At 43.1% G+C, this 18,014-nt stretch overlaps 1 protein-coding gene across 11 annotated transcripts in view; it reads left to right on the forward strand.

The window, feature by feature from the left end:
- Positions 1–18,014, forward strand: part of LOC117241677 (protein trachealess) — a 138,337-nt gene that overhangs the window by 95,021 nt on the left and 25,302 nt on the right. Inside the window, exon 1 of one of the 11 annotated variants that reach the window (XM_033507667.1) lies at positions 14,230–15,129. The exons of 9 other annotated variants lie outside the window; for them this stretch is intronic. In XM_033507667.1, coding sequence (XP_033363558.1) covers positions 14,918–15,129 — 212 coding nt within the window. In that variant the 5' untranslated portion in view covers positions 14,230–14,917. Of the gene's footprint in view, positions 1–14,229; positions 15,130–18,014 lie in introns of those variants that run through there. One more of the 11 variants, XM_033507670.1, reaches the window with a different exon arrangement.

An 18,014-nucleotide genomic window follows, 5' to 3' on the forward strand; every position in this document is an offset into this window, starting at 1 on the left:
GCTGAAAGTATCGCGGTTCGCCATTAGGCGGTAAACTGTTCGAGGGTGGCGCAGGGGGCCGACACGAAATGAATTTCGATCGTCGGCACGTTAATTACGCTCTCTGACATTTCCATTTGCACGTGTTTCTATTTAGCTCTTCTTTCTTCTCCAGCGTAATCGTAATAATCGATGAATGCAAATGAAATCACGAATGAAAGGTCTGAAGGGAAAGTGGTAGGTGCGAGTGACTAAATCTTTGACGTATTGAATTTAGCGCACGTATTCCACAAGCAACGATAAGTTCTTCGGACGGTGTAACATATCAAAATATGTAAAATATTCGATGTGCAGCGGTTAACATTAGGTACCGGCAGATACGATTAAACAGTGAAAGAGAACTGCATAACTTTCGTTTAATAATAGTTGTAACAGTAACTTATATTTTCTGCCATTTTTTCATCGAATCGGTGAATGAACAAACGACGCCATGGCAAATAGCACATCAACGCGTACAAAGAACGAACAAAAATTGGATTTTCCGCGATAACTAGATACCCTTTACACGATTCGTTCTGATTCCCCCGATGAGTTCTATGAATTTCCTCTTTTTACCACGCATAGATCCATTTGTCTTCGTTTGTACCGTCAGCGTGGATTGTCATTCGTTTAGCCACGTCTGAATTCGCTCCCGGTGCCCGAAGATAATTTCTACGAGCGGGATCAACGAATCGGAGAATATAAAAAAGCGACGAGGAGAAACAGAGGAGAGGGGGATACGTGGAGGAGGAAGAAGAACGGAGAAAGACGTGACGAGCATCGGGCATAAAAAAGGAACAACAACTCGAAGAAGGAAAGCTTCGTTAAACAAGCATCCGAACCGAAACTAAAACCCACCGAATAAACAAAACGATCGTTTAAAATCTACGATAAAACGGGATCGTAAAGATCCGGAGTCGCGTATTTTCGATATATCTCGCGAAAACGCAACTACGAAATAACGCCTGAAAATTAATCAAAATCTCCTAGATTATCGAAAAAGACTCGTCGAAAATTGTTAAAACCGAAACTAAAATCTACCGGACGAATAAAGAATAATCCAAAATAGAACCAACGGAATCACCGCTACAAAATAACGCGTCGGAATCTCCCAGATCGGGAAAAAAAAATTCGAAAAATCGACAAATAACGAGGCATCGTACTCGTGCGTCGATCGACGCGATTGCAAATGAAGCAATTACAGAGCTAAAGAAAAAATCCAGGGAAAAATGGAAAATTCGAAAGGGATGGCGAGCAGAGGAAGGATGAAAAGGGTTGGTACGCGTCTGTGCGCGCGCGCACTCGCGCCACATGCAAATAAGCGTAGCGCACGTCGCGCACACCGACGCGGCCGTACAAGCTCATAAACAAAACGGCCGCGTTTTATTGGAATGTCAAAGCAGGAATATTGGTATTCTTCGCGGGGACTCCCCAAAATATGTACGGTCGCGGGCTGCATGTTAATGGCCGGAGGGCGGGGAGGCCGGCTAGGCCGTGTATCGGTCTCTGTTCTCGCATCCGGTTGTCAGCACCGGTCGTTAGATCACCGGCGCCACCGGCGCGGCGACTCGATACGAACATCATCTTTCCATTCTATGTTTAGCTCTTTGCCTTCGGCTTCGCGGACCTTCCCTTTTCCGTGATTGGCAACGAGCTGAGGGCGACGGAAATCGGACGGTACCGAACGCGACCGACCCACTTCCGATCGAAACCGTGTCGATTTCGAAAATCTCCCGCGTTTCGACCGACGAACGTCGCGTGGAAAAGTACCGTCGGACCTCGTGGGAAACGTGGAAAGACGGGGGAAGGGGTGAAAGTAAGCGTCCGCTTCGAGAGAGTCAGACAGACGTATGTGTATACGTATATTTCGAAGTTGTTTTATATGTAACATGATTAGATCGACATTTTCTATTCTACTCCGGATACGTTTCAAAGTCTGATTACAGAATTTTTTTTTTTTTTTTTTTTATCATTATTGGTGGGTGATGGGTATCATATAATCTGCGAACACGTTTGTTGTTGCTAACATTATACGACTAACGATTGCCATAGTTGCATGCTATTTTCGGTGAAGACGTCCTTATATTAACCAGTTAGCTGTTGCGATATCTTTGAAAGCTTCGGAAAGCGTGTACCTAGAATGTGCCGCAAAAGGCAAGCGACGACGAGTATACTCGTCGAACATAGAGTACGTGTGGCTGTTATAATATGGAATTGAGTTGTAACGAAACGACTGTTTTATTTTTAATTTTATTACTGACAGGGCTCGTCGTAACGCAAGATATTGCCGTTTCTTCGTGACGAGTATACTCGTCGAAACAGCTAACTGGTTAAGTAATAATGCTTATTGGAATACACAGGCCGTTGCTCTATTTCGTCCAAACGCAAGGAAAGTAAAATACCAGAATTGTGTCGTTGACGTTACTTAACATATTCGAGACCGATAGCATAGCGTATATACCGAGCGGTATCTCGCCGCAATGACAAACAACGCGTGTATCTCGTCAGTATTTTCAGGCAATTCTCAGACGATTACAAGTATAAATAACATTTACTATACCTATTATATACATATTATATCATTTTCTCGCTCTTGAAATAAATATCATTACTTTTTGCTTGTTTATCTTCTTAAAATTTTGATTAGGAATGTATTGTGTAATTATGATGTTGGATGTCGTGTTTTTTCTGTTCCTACATGAGTAATTTCACCTATTTTTTATTATAAATGCAATAAGTCATATAATAAATGCAGTAAGTTCAAAAGTCGTCGACCTCGAATGTGTTAAATAATCGAATCGATGCAACGTATACGTCAGTGACGGTGAATGAATTAACGTGATCGTCCCTCATTTTGTCTATTGTTATCAGAAATGCGACAGGCGAAAAGGATCCATACCTAAACAAAGAAATTGGAAAAATCTTGTAATTAACTGGAATTAAGTGGATTTAAAGGAGTTGCTTCGTGGAAAACATAAATGTAACGCACGTTTAGAAATTACAGAAATCGTGAGAATGGTTAACGTGCCAATAAAGAATGTATATGGTAATAAGCATCGATCGGTACGATCAGCTGTTGTCCTAATAGCCGTCGTGAATCCTCCCCGAGCGAACGGCACAGATAAACCAGGCCTCCCCCGTCTCAAGGGAACATTCTACGAGGCTCGTTCTCTTCTAAATATTGCAAACGTTTAAATAAAGCGGAAAACTGCCATACCGCCGTATGTCAATCCGCACTTCTCCTTCGCAATCTGTAATTTTCTGCGATCATCCTCGCGCCTTTTTATCCGATTTATTGCGCGAGCAGAACGTGCAAAGCTCGTCCCTTCGGAAAATTTCTATGCTTCGGAGATTTAATCGAAAGAAGAAAAAAGAATTGGATCTCCACCGTTCGAAGCGTATTACGGAAATCTGATAAGCGTTCGTAATTTTCAACGCTTTTTGAAAAAAAAAGGCGATCGAATCTCGTCGCGGCAAAAATTTCATAGAAAAAGAAAAAAGAAAATGAAATTGAACCGAAACGTTTAACTCGTAGAATTTTTATAGAAATTCGATAAACGCAAGTTCGCGATATCTGCGTTGACAACGTTTCTAAAAATCTCCACGATCTGTCTCGTTCCTTCCTAATTAGGAAAAGAGTGCGATCAAGCTGTTCAGGATTGCTATAGAAATTTCATAAATGCGAATAGGATAGGATAGGAGGATATTTCTAAATAAATAAAAAATATCGTGATCGCAGAGGGCTAAAGAACATTTTCCGATCGAATCGTCGAAAAATCCAAGCTGCAAATGTTGGAATTGGCCGCGAACGAGAACCGACGAGACATTACTCTGGCAACGCAAATAATTGTATTAGCGGCCGTCTCGGATTCGTGTATTAAAGGGTTTCGAGCTCGGGAACGGCGCTGGATACGCATGAAAGTCGCGTCGGCATTCGTAACTCGATTTTCGTAACCCGATCCCGTATGGTAATGCGTATTCGGCGCGCTACGAAAACCGGGTTAACGTAGGCGAGAGAATGTTTAACCTGGTCGACGTAGGATGCGTATTGTTATTTTAATAGGCATTATTTGATTTTAAAGTTCAGTGAATGCCAGTGTGTTGCTGAAGGGGGATTTGATTGCTTCGCCGATAAGGGTCGAACCCTATTATTTTCGTTCTCCAATCCCTATTTCGTGACAGCGACGGGGCCTCGTACGGACGACGCGTTCGCACATTCTGAAACGGCTACTTTTCTTTTATCCCGCCGGAAGGAACGTCGATGCCTCTCCATCGAGGAGGGACTTTCGTCCGAATCGTTCCTTACGAAGCGACCTAGCCTCGTGCGTTTCGTTCGGCTTTCAAAGTGAAAAATAAATTGTCGGCTGTGAAATTGAAATTAGTTCATGTGGATCGAAAGTGCGATGGAATTCTGTTTGGAAGTGCGCCGTTGTCAGAATACGATCAGATATCAGATTCGTATGTTTGATTAGTTCGATCTCCTGAGAAGCCAAACCGATCACTTTCAATTTTTATTCATTTCTTAGGAGAAACTAAAACAAGTAATTCGTTCGTTGGAAGAAAGAGAACCAAATTCTGTTTGAAGATGACTTTATCGTTTCGCGGAAACATTTCATTGTCAAAGCGTGGTATTTAAAAGGAAAAAGTATAGGGAAAAGAAACATTCAGGTAAACTAATTAGAGACGCTGAACTCGTCAAAGAAAGGAGACAAACCTATCAGATATTACGTGGCAGATTACGTCTACTATGAAAACTCAATACCGAGAATTATACAACTTCTAGACAAAATTTAGCGTGGGAAAGAGTAGAAGCGAATATTGAACTCGTTTCACTCGTTTTTAATTGCACAACTTAAAAATCATCAAGATTTTTCGTACACACATTTGCTTACATATTACGATAATATATTATATATTCCTTTAGTTATTTATTTTCCGTTGCAATGTTACAATACGTATTTTACCTGCTTTCCAAAATCTAAAAGTTGTCAACCCTAAAGTGACCATACGTCTGATGATGACTGCTGTCAATCTATTTGATCTTAGCTGTAACGAAAGAACTCATGTCCCTTGACATTTTTCACAAGTGTCTGAAATATCTTTGAAACTTTACAAAGGACGAGTATCAAATCTTTGTACGTTTTTCTATATTTTATTCGTGTCGCAAAAAAAGAATTTATATTATTTATCTCGGAAAGAATCTGTAGAAAACAGTTGTTTGTTTCGTGACTCGTTAGTCTTTCCCCTTTCGTTTCCTTTTTCTCATCAAAGGGTATTTCGGTCGATCGAACGTAGCCGTATTTCGGTCGAAATTAGCGTTGTGCTAGGAAAATCCGCTGGAAGAAGGCCGTGCTTCTGTATGCCGGTTGATTTGCCGCAAAGGGGACGAAATAGACTAAAGGGAAGAGGGGTTGAGCCGCTAAACTCGCCTCCTGTAAATAGAGTCTAATCAACTGCGGGCCTTGGCCGATCGACCAGATTTCAACCTAAAATGGCCCCATTGTACCGCATTCGTACACTCCACGCGCTCCTATTTCCACTGCTTCGCCTACTTTGTTAAATAACGGCACTGCGCAACTTTCTCTTTCCTCTAGAACTTGCCACTTCTTATCGGGCACGTTTCAAAGACGAAAAAAGAAGAAATGGGTGCAAATATATCGAGCATTAACAGTTCGTATCTTGTTATTAAAAGCTATTAATTGCCGAGTCAATTGAACGAGAAGTTAAGGATAGTTTTCATACTTCTCGAGACGAGGGATCGATATAGCGTGAGATTAATAATCCTTTTGGAAATACTTAGAGAATAGCCGATCACGAAAGACAAGCTAAGAGAAAGAAACGAAGAAAGAGACGAATATGAAAAAGTAAGAATTGGGTAGGTTTAATATTTGTTAAAAAGAAAACATTTTGTAAAGAACAATTCGCAAAGTACGTGTATCCTTCGAGGCGATTTTTCAAAATAATTTCCAAGCAAGTCGAAAACAATAGAAAACTGTCTAAAGTAATTTTCTAATCTTAAAACGACGCACGTTCAATGAAACGATTAGAGAAAAATGCAGCGGAGTAAAAACGAAAAAAGCTACAACAATATCGGCCAAAATTCGGTCGTCAGCTTTTTCTAGAGTCGTCGACGACGTTAACAAAATCCAGGGTCCTAGACAAATACCGGGCCGACGATAATTTCGACGTTGGGGTCGTCGCGAAACGAAGTTAGACCGATCGGCTTCTTGCGGGGTGAACAGACCCGGCGAAGGATAATTAAGTAACGCAGAAGGGTGGCTCGTTGGGGGGTAGCTCTCGTAGAGACGCGACCACGAGACGCCCCCGTCTTCTCCAAGCTTTTTTCTTTCTTCTCTTTCCACCGACGACGCGGAAAAAATATTACACGATATGTATATCGCGGCGAGAATGGAAGGGGACGAAGAATTCATCTTGCTAATCTGTTTCGGCGACAAGCGTAATTGGAAAGAGAGCACGAGGGACAAAGTATGGTTGTTGCGGTCGGAGGAAGATCGTTGCGGTGATCGAAGATCGTGTCACATCCGCATGCACCGATGGATCTTCTTGTACAAGTTTCGACATTATAATCTGTTAGATGATGTAATATCGACGCGTGATTTGTCACGCGATTCGTGTGTTTTTGTGGAGAGAAAGATTGTATGAGAGAGGAGAGAGCATGTTCGCGTACATTTATGTAGATAAGATAATCTTTTTCATTATTTTCTCGTTTGAATCGATCTATCTTCGTCGTTAATCTTCGCCACTAGACAACTTTGAAATGGTAAAGATTGTAACTTTTATCGTTGAATAATCTCAATTGGTGACAATCTTGAGAGGATAGTTGTAACGTAAATTCTTTCTGTGACTAAAGTTCGACGAGTCTGACTTGACAAATTAGTTTTCCGAATTAGCCGAGTGTAAAGGAAAGGCTGTCAAGACTGTAGCTTGATTTCGTTTAGCGTAAACTCGAAAACAGGCGGGTACTCCTTTGCCGCTGCGAATTTACTTTGTACAATTACATCAAATGATGCCTGGAAAATGTAAATGCGAAAGGGATGCGGGGGCAAGTATGCTAATAACGTGACCTATCTGCGCGATAGTCCAGCATTAAATCTACCTTACATTCCCCTACGTAAAGGGATATCTATTCTTGTATTTCTAGCTTCCTGCCTCGTTCACGCCATTGTTTCTCCTTTATTTAAACGTCCCTTAAATATTCGTTCGATCGAAAATATAGGAAGATTTTGTAATTCATAAATAATTGGGGAAAAAGTAATATCATCGTAAGTGGAAAAAATATTAAGCAAATCCGGAAGACTCGCCGAGTCTGAGAATTGAAACAATTGCGAACAGAATGTTACATTAATGCAACGTCGATTCTTAATGAGTTGAACCAACCGTCTCTGGAAATTTAGACCTCGTCGAGAACAAGTACTCAGCCCAATTAAAAATTCCTCCTCCAAACTCTCTCACCACCTCGTATCTCTTTAACTCTGTTCCTTTCGCTTCGTTGTTATTATTTATCTATGGATCCGCGAGCGCCAGCTACCCTCCGGCTAAAGAAGAGCGACGCGCTTAATTTCCAAGAGGGTGGCAAGCAATAATCGCCGACAATAAACGCGAATCGCACTTGATTATTATGATTGTTCGACTCCTTTCTGCAGAACCCTCAAATAACTTCGTTTCTCGTTAGTAGCCGGCTGCCACCCCTTGTACCAGTGGAAACGTAGGGAGGATCCGTGGGTGGGAAGGGGGTGGCGAGGGTGAAGTGGGGGATCGCCGTTTCCGTCCGCGGGGCAGAAGTCGGGGGTGAACGACTGCGTTGCAATTTGAAAAATTACAGCCACCGACCAGCCACCACCCTGCCAACTCGCCCACACATTCCCCGATCTTTTGCATTTTTCGTGGCCTGCAGGCGAACGTTGCGAAAAATGAAAGCTAATCTGGCGATCTATGATGATTCACAGGTTCGTGCGAATCGTGCAAGTTGGTCCAAGTTTTTAGAATTTAGTCATAAGGTTAGAAGTCACGGGAATTAACAGACTGCGAACGCTTACGCAAATTGATATTTTTATTGACACGTTAAATATGTACGACGAGTACTACGCTTCTGACGTTCTATATATTTTTTCTCGTTATGTGCACTTTTGAAGCGTTAGATCTGAATGTATAAATATTCGCAGTTTAGTGATCAACTACGTAAACCGTAAAAATAGAGTAAAAGAAAAACGTTACGAACATGTATATTTTAAAACGTACGATTATTTGTGTTTCTTTTATGGAGCGTGAAAGATCGACCAGAAAAGATAAAATCCGGTGACTGCTGCAATGAAATTAGTTAAATTAATTCATTCGATCGCGTGTTGCTTATTTTACTACAGGTGTCGATGGTATTCTCCAGTGACGGAACCGTGTCGAGCGTTGTACCCCAACTGTAATTTTACGGGCAATCCCCGATCAACTCAACACGCCACGCAACCCTCGTATAATCAATCCGTTTAATCGGATTAATTTGTTAGTCGAATAAGACGCGACGATCCGGTTATTTTCCCGAGATCGCTTGTCTCTGATTCTTGTTTGTTTTGTCGATAACTTTATTTGAATATCCCTGGCGACCCTCGTAAAATGTCTACGGATACATTTCTTAATGCGTTTGGCTTACGTACGCCTACATTATACTTTCATCATTTGAAAATCGACATTCCAGACGACGTATGAAATTTCTGCATACGAAATAAATACATTTTTCTATTGCCGAATTTTTAAATTTTTAAATACCAAATTTTTGTTGAACGAAACTTTAAGACTTTAACGATAAAAAGATGAATACTCTTTTTAGAAAATAGCCAGAAATATTATTTCCGAATAGATGAGATTTATTTAACTATCCAAATACGAACGTCAAAATTTATACTTCGATGAAATTTTCTATACGTTAATAAATTTACTGATCCTCGTTAAAAAGATTCGAAAGGATCTTATCATCTGTTAGCCTAAGGTAGATACAAGCAAGATTCTCGTTGATACACTTGACATTTCGTAGCAATTATTATCTTCTGTCCGATCTTGCCCGAGCAACAAGACTATATCATACTCTACCACGAAACTTTTACTCCAGTCTTCATGGAAACACGCCATAAATTTGTGCGGTTTTCCGTACAGAAGCAACTTTTCTAAAAGAATCGTGAAAAACTGGTTTCTGGAACTCGTGTTAGGAAACATCGTCGATTAATCAGTTTAATTTATACCGATTCGAAATATTTCGATAAAATCTTTCTCTACCAACAAATATAATATTTCTTTCAACCAGATACTTCTATTTTCTATCATTTCTCGATCATAATTCTCTTACGTGTAATAAAACGTTTCGTTTAACGTAAGTTTAATGCTAAACAAGTGGATCTTTACTGAAACGATTAATCTCGTTCCTCCTTTTATAAGGAAGAACAGGACGAATTTCTATTACAACCAACGAAACCACTGAAAGCGAGGATTTTTTTATACAAAACGCTCTCTGCTTGTTTCTACTTGCGATTCTACCATTACTCGAATATTATCAAATATCCACCAAATGGATAAACAGCAAAGACCAAATACTCCCACTCACCTCTTTCTTCGACGTCGTCTAACTCGAACCAAAGCCTTCCGCCACAAAGCTACAAAAACTTTCGCCTCTTTTTAACCAATTCCAAATCTCCAAACGCAAGCCCTACTAACATTCTCGCAAAACAAAAAAAGACACACGAAAATTTCACTCAAACCTAATGCCTTCGTTGCAAAACTACACGAGCTCCCATCTTCGCTTAGCCAATCCCAAAACCCAAAACAACAAACACGCCGAAACTCCCCGAATAAAGAAGAAAAGATACAAAAGCACGTTCACCTGGAACCTCTTCACCAGCTAGCGAAAGCCGAATTTTCATATCGAACCCGGAGGACACGTGCGAGGAAGCGAAGCATTTGCTCCGATGGGCCGATCGCAATCTCAGCGATGATGCGATGTACCTACCTACCGTGGCGGCGTACCAGGCCAGGTTCGCGGTACGTGTTTGTCGGAAATTCTCGATTACGCGAAGGAAGAGGGCCGGTTTATTACGAGCACGTGGGAGGACTCGGCGCGGCACGTAACGCGGTAGGTAATACGTGTTACTCGTGGCTGGAGAGTGCCGCCCCGGAGTTGCTCGTCGGCGGTGTGTATGGCGTGGTTGAACGCGTGGTGTATGGTCCCGGGCTGCTGTGTGGCCGTGGAACACCATAAGATAGGGTCTCATTATTGTAGCTGCGGCGCAATTCGCTAAATTGCCGCCCCTAGGCTTTGGGGTTCGAGCGTCTCTAGTTGGCAAACGGTCGGCTTCCATCGCGGCCGACTAAACCGCCGGACCAATTAACTTTCAATTAGAGGACGGAGATAACTCTTATCGCGTCCGCGAGGGCGGATTTTATGGGCCCTTCTTTACCCCCCGGCCGACGTTTATGCTCGCGCTGATGCATGGCCCTCGAAAGGGTTAGATACCGATCGCTACGCGCATAAAAGTGATATTATCCGAGATTCAAGAAGCGACTGTTCCAGGTCGCGGCTAGCCATCGTTCCCGTAAAACGGATCCAAGTTAGACGAATAGGCGTACGGTACGTGGGTGGTTCGAGTTACGCGTCGCGTTAGTTATTTCGTCGTTTCGCTTCGCTTTCGCGCTTCCTATCGATTTTTAGAGCTAGTTTATTTCGTATAGATGTTTAGATTTTTAGCAGAGCAGAAAACGCGATACGTGGAGTTCGATGGAAAAGCGGTTCGTTGGAAGATAAGGATCCGTCTCGATACTTCTGCAAGCAAGTCGTTATAAAATACGTGGAATTACAGTAAATGCATAGTAAAATCGTAAAAATCAATCAGCCATCGAACTACGCTTACGAACCTCAACTTCGAATCATACTTACTCGTACCTACGCAAAGAATAGGAAAAGCTAGAGAAAACACCATTGTCTCGTCCATAACGATGAACGCTACCTCTGAAACACAATAAGCCACGTAGACGATAGACAATTTAGAAAACGTTTTCCTGGAAGCCGTTCTTCCCGAACTTCGTCGGAACAGCTCCCGCTTATCTCTTTCTTTCTCGCATACCGATTAACGATCGCGTCTACGATGCTTAGAAATCGCCCCGTTTTGCCTCGTTACCGATCGCCTAGACTCGACCGGCCAGGAACAATGCCTCGTTCGTATTGTTCGTCGCGTAAACAGACACACGGCGCGTTGGTCAGACGAGAGAGACGAACAGCCAACGTACACGGGACATCCATATGTATGATTATGAGGACGGGAGTTATCACCGAACGCGGAGGAGAGAGACTCGAACGAGGAACGAGCCCGCAGCTAAGTTCATATTTGTGCATTACGCTCACGTGCAACGATACAATAAGGAATCCTTCGTATCGGGGGATGCATGCTAAGTACCGGTCGCTCGTTGCACCCAGCCACGGACGGATCCTCAGCCGCACGATTCTTTCTCGTGCACAGGCCGCGATCGTCGCGCCTCGCGTTCCCGGGAAAAGCCTGATTGGATGTTCGATGAATTAATTCCCGGCCGGCTCGAGTCCCTTAACGACGCGACGCTTGTTGCTCACGATTGAATTCCGCTTCGAGAGAAAAATAGCAGTTGAGAAATCTTTTGTCGCTTAGCTTCGGGTGTAGGGTCGAGAGAAACCTGACTAGATATTCGACGAATTAACTTCGACACGTCGCGAATCTTCTTGTCCACGAATTCCACTTTCAGGGAAAAACTACAGCTGAAAGGTATTTCGTTGTTTGCCTGATTGTTAACCCGTTACGAGTCAAGCGATCATTTATCGAGGTGTTACAGGTGCTTCGAGATTTTTAAATTTCATAAAATTACAGCAATCTAGGTAGAAAGGATTGCGACCAGAAGAATATCGAGCGAATTTTCGTGCAACTCATAGTCACGATGTTAAAAGCAAATATTGCTGTTAACGCAACGTTGACCCTTGTCGGATTAACTCGCCCGTATCTTGGATATCGCGAAGGGGAAGCGGCTGTCGAGGATCGTAGATACGAATTTGTGTTTCTTGGGAGATTATAGGTAGATACGTGCAGGGTGGTAGAAAAATGCGTTCGAAAGTTTGAGGATAGATAATTGTAAGGCACTAATGAACGTGTATGGAGAAGTTGGCATTCCGCAGTGTAGAACTAGAAAAATCTACCAAGTGTATTATTTATCAACGGTTTAAAATTTGTCTTAGTCATCGTAGCCTTAGTGATGGACAAAGGCCAATCACGGTATGTAAATGTCGTCTGTAAGCATTATGATTAGACTGCGGATGTGATCGGTGTATGCACACGTTATAGTGTATTCAATTGATTTAATCTTTTTAATCGTGTCTGCATAAACACCCCTAGTCTGTTTTACTGTTCTGATTTGTTCCTCGATCACCTAAACTCTGCTAGGTACTTGAATAATTTTTAACACTTTAGATAAATATATTTTCTCGTGAACTACTGTACTACGTATACTATACTACGTATTTATCGTATAATTCTACCATTAAGTTACGGAAGAAGCGTATCGAACAGCATATAGCACTACGCAACTAATGAAAATGAAAGATGGCGTCAAGGAAGGGTGTGGGTGCCGCAGTCAATTACACGTGTAGCGAGACTCCCACCTTGCGGGCAGAAACGCGAAATAACGCAGCGTAGTGGTTATTTTCACCGGTGTCTGACGAGGCGATTTTGCTCGCCGTTCGTGTCGCATTTCGTATCGATTTCTCGGCTATTTTATTACGTGTCGTGCATTCTCCGGCATAATTGCATAAAGACGTTGCGTGAGATAAATCGACGATCGAATCGGCGATTGAGTAACAGAAAAAGTCGCGGTTTATGAATAACCATGAGACAGGGCCGATTCGCCGTGTCTCGTGTCGTTTCGCCGTTGCTCCCAAGTTAAACAGAAATAACAACGCACGTTATTTCTGCCGTATCGAATACGCTTCCTATTTTCTATTAGCGCAACCTTGCGATTTCTATTCAGTGGAACGAGCGTGTATGATGTTTGAAAATTTATCCAATACGATGTTATAGAAATGCTATTTATAGAGAGCGAAGTGACTTTAAACTGTTGCATGTACTAAAATCACGATTTACGTTTTAAACGTAATTTACATTATGATCAGTTTCGATCGCAGATATGGAAGAAAATGATCTCGCTTATTTTCTTAAAAATCAACGCGATATAACTAGATCCACGATCTCTGTGATAGAAGGAATTCAACGCATCAATATCGGCGGACGCTTCGAAAACAAAAAGAAAGCCCGTCCGTGATGCAATTTGAGCGTCGAACAACTCCCACGTGATCGTTTTAGCAATGACAGCTAAAGACTGCGACGAAAAAAAAAAAAAAAGGGAGAAGGAACTAGCGTGCTCTAAAAAACACGTGATTTTGGTAAAAGGCAAAAAAGAAAGACAGCGTCACAACAAGCGGCTGAAAAAAGGAGAGAAAAGAACGAAAACAGGTATCCTAACGCGTCCATTCATTCCTCGGAAGATCGATACGAAGCGCACTATGCCGCTGCCGAATAACGCGAATTCGATTATTCTCGTCGATTCGAAGCACTTTCTGAACTAAAGCAGGACGGAGAGGAGGAAAAAGAGGAAAAAACGGAAAAACCGGGCAGCAACGGACGATAGTTCGTCGGCGAAAGCGGTGAAAACTGCATGACACGGCAAGGGTTAAGAATCGGCAGGCGCGCACGTGGCTCGCTTACGGGCCACTTCCGGGGAACGTCGCCCTTGGCTCGCGACAAGGTAGTCTCTCCCAGGTTCGTAGGTATACGAGCCGACCTCTTAACCATCCGGCAAATGTCATTAGTGGCGGTGGGCGGGACCTACGCGGCGACCGAGGTAACCGCGACCGCGACTGTATGCGGCGCTCGCCGCACGGCCGCTCTGTCTGTCAACAAAGGGTGCAGTGACGCAAGCAGGTCGAGAGAGAGTGCGCCGTGTCGGTGTCGCGGCGGCGGCGGTGGTAGGCGTGGTAACAGAGCGTGACCGCGGCACGCGATTTGTCGAACCACCCTGTCGTGGGCGGAGTCGAACCGCCCGCCACTCGGCGCACGCTCTCGCGCCCTCTTTCTCGCTCTTTTTCTCGCCAACGAGGTCTGTCTCGCTTGCCCCGACAGGGCTCGCGACACGGCTCACGTTACACAGCCGGTACAGTCCGGTCTAGTCTGTCGTTCGGTCACGAAGCAGCCGTTTAGCTGTCTGCGACCCCCACGTCCGTGGCGTACATCGGGCGCGTGATTCGAGCGATCGAAGGGACCGTCCCGTCGACGAGGACCCGTAACAGCTGGTCCACGACGCGAGAGTCCGAGAGCTTAGAGTTGTTGACACGCACGTGCGCGCGCGTGAGCTCTCACGTCGTATCACATATAGACACGGACAACGATACACGTACTCGCGTATTCGCCCCGGTGGTGTTCCTTTCGTTTCTCTTCTACACGGTATATCGGTTTTCGGGGTTCGAACAACCGCGTGCGAACAACCCTCGATGCCGACGACGTTCCGGTGGTTCGACGACGATGACGCGGGAAGAGGACGGGACACGCGATGGACGATGATGCGCGATAGAATGTGACTATCGTTTCGTTTGGTGTGACCGCTTGTTGTTTGGTGTTGTTGCGTTTGAAACGCGAACTTGTTGTTGTCTGCCTGGTGGTGTACTCGACAGACGACGCGCGACAGTGTGACAAACAGTGACCTACGATAATCTCGAAGAGAAGAGAAGAAGGAAGAAACGAAAGAAGGAAGAGGGAAAGAGAAGGAAAGAAAGAGGGATAGGAAGGAAAAGAGAAAAAGGGAGGAAAAAGAGAGGATAGAAAAAGAAAGAGAAATGTTGCCGTATCAGATGGCCATGGATTATGGGGGCTTTCAACGACAAAGCCCGGTCGGGGTCGGTGTCGGTGTCGGCGTCGATGTCGGCGGACCCCATCAAGGGGCCGCTGGGGCGCTCAACATCAACCCCGCGTTCACGCACTCCTGGTTCGTACCGGCGGACCTCTGTGTCCCGTACAAACAGAGTCAGGGTCCTCTCCTCGAGCCAGGGCATGTTGTTTCTCTTATACTTATTTTTCTTACTATCGTATATTTTAATAGACGTCTTACAATTATTAGTAGTTAACGTTAATAATCTTATTCCGACGTTACGATCTACCTAGCCCTTTCGATGCGACGGTAGGGGTGGGATCGAACAAACCAACAGGGGTTGAATTCCTGCCGGTTGACGACCCTTTGGAAAACGATACTTCAAACGGGTGACGGGGTCGTCGTTTAGATCCCGTAATCGCCATTGTTTTCCGGGCAAACGAAAGGGTCGCGACGACAGGATCCATCGACGAACGGTTGGTAGCTTTGGCGAACAAGAGGGGAAACGTTGTTTTCGATTTGTCGCCTCGCAACTGACGAGAACGTTAATCGCGAGAGGGGTGAAACGCGTGTCTGCGTTCGTGGAGGAGGCGCGACCCTTTTCACACAGGTCCAACCCTTTCCCGCCGTCGACGAAGATGTTCGCGGTAATTTGTCACTCGTCTTATGAATACTGGTCCTTGAATTTCGTAAAGGGTTGCGAGAGGATTTTGTCAAGATTTCATAGAAATAATCAAGGAAACTTCGATTATCACATACGCCTATATATCTTTGTCTAATTACTTTTATTTAAGAGAAGGATAAATGGTTGCCGTGTATGGTTTGATAGTTAATTTTTTAATAGAACTGCCAATCGGGATTCTTCGATTCTTTGTGTGTGTTAATACACGATTACCAAGATATTTGTCAAATCTAAAGTAGCATTGGTTCGTAATATAGCAATCATTGTGCAAGTATGCGATAAATTATTATATTATTGGATATTTTTCAAGGATATTGGTATCGTGAAATCAAGTGCAGTATGTCACATAAAACAAAGTTTCTAGAGCTTTCTATAACGATGCGTTTAACAAATGATTTCGTGAAAGTCGTATGACGGATGATCGGGTACAGCGTACATTATACAAGGTCATATTTTATCGCATTTTACGCTCGTATGAGAAAACAGGTTGGACTAAGATGACATTTCGTTAATTCATCGATAAATTGTGCCACTTATCGGTTTCTAGCAGCGAAAGGGCTAGAGATGCGTAGCAAACTGCTCTCTCGAGGTAGATCGCGACGATTTACTCGATCACTTAACCATAAACCATAAAATACTTCAACACGACTTTTATCTGTTAAGGAAAGACATGATAGTTCCCAATCGATACATTTTTACATATACAGAACTTCCTTATTAAAAAGTATCAAACTTCAATCGATGCACAGAGTATTTCCGAGTATTTCGTTCAAACTGGAAATTTTTCTCAATCGTCTGATAATCCAATCGCTCAAAACCTATACTGATCAACCTTGAAACGATTATTTATGCCGTTTCTCTGTAACAAGTAATCTTACGTATGTAAATAATTTATTTCTTGAGAAATTGGATTCCAATCGTGTATCCAAACAATGAAATTGCCAGTTTATATGCGACTTCTGAAAACCTGAATTAATAATATCCATCGTATCGATTCGTTGGAAAAACTGTCTAATAACCGTATAATTTATATTTCCTCCTATGCTTCATCCTTCTCTGTTTCTTTCTTTTGATTTTCTTCGTTCCCGTACATTTTTAAGCATTCTAAATATCCAAGCTAGAAACACTGTGTGCATCAAGAATCAGGTCGAACAAATTTCCACTGGTGTCCAGCCAGCGCGCGAGTAATGTCTTCTTCGAGCAATCGATTTCCCCGTCGATTCAACCAACGTCGTCTTCGTCCGTCGTCTCGACGTTACGATTCAGACAACGATAGACATTAATATGTGACATACGTAGAGCGACAATGACGTCACTTGAGGCTATGCTGTAAATAGTGCGCTATAAAGTTGATGTTCTAACTGTAAATCATTCCTCGCGCGCAGGATGTCGAATTTTTATCAGGCTATCAATCACCGTCTTCGTTGGAGAGCTCGCACCAACGGTGTGATAGCGTTCGAATATTCCTTTATTTTTTTCCTACTTCGATCGAACGTTCCATCTATCTTTCTTCTATTCTTTATTCTCGTCGAAGGAGAAATCGAGAAAAGAAATCAGTCGAACACTGATTGAATAATGAAACGACGTAGAACTGCGGAGGGAAAAAAAAATGGTAACGAAGGTGAATTTTGCAACGAGAATCGAATATCCGCGGTTTCGTTGCTTCATCCATCAATTTGCATACGTATCCTCTGCTTCCTCTTTTTTTCACTGGCATACGTGAACCACGAGTTTTTAATGGCGGTCGCGCGAAACCCACGGAACAAAGGAGTACCAGTAAATCCAGTTTTCACTTCGATTTATAAACGAAATTGTATAACGCGGCTCCGCCATTCGTTCGTCGCGCCGCAAACGAACGACTGCGTCCAAATGGTTCTGGACGTCCACGATGTGTCCCATGGATTCGATCTTCCCGTGGATCATCGATCCGCAAGAGCTTGATCTTCGTTCCCTGGTGTGAAATTAATTTCGTGTAGATTCGGTTGAAATCGATGAAACGACAATCGCACATCATTTTGATTCGAAAATTTATAGTTATAGCGGATACGTGTTCTGACGGATTTGAACATCAAAACGATTAAATACGTAGGTAGTTTGGTATATACGTAGATTCTTATGACAGTATGTATTTCGGTTTTCACGTGTTTCGTTTGTCGGTCCAGTTCTTCAGAACACTCATCCTCCTTACACAGAATAGCACTGATTCTGTTACTTATTATTTTATTGTAATTTTCATTTTATTTGCCACGCGAGTAATCCTCATTTTCCGTAACGTTGTACTAACGTTGTCTGTGAATTCGTCCAATTTTCAAATTGTCAAATTCAACCGCGGGCCCCCCCCCCCCCCAAAGAAAAAGAAGAAAAAAATAAAATTCAACGAGGA

The sequence above is a fragment of the Bombus vosnesenskii genome, unplaced genomic scaffold, assembly GCF_011952255.1.
Source record: "Bombus vosnesenskii isolate JDL3184/JDL3185 unplaced genomic scaffold, Bvos_JDL3184-5_v1.1 scf7180000016261, whole genome shotgun sequence".
NCBI classification, from domain to species: domain Eukaryota; kingdom Metazoa; phylum Arthropoda; class Insecta; order Hymenoptera; family Apidae; genus Bombus; species Bombus vosnesenskii.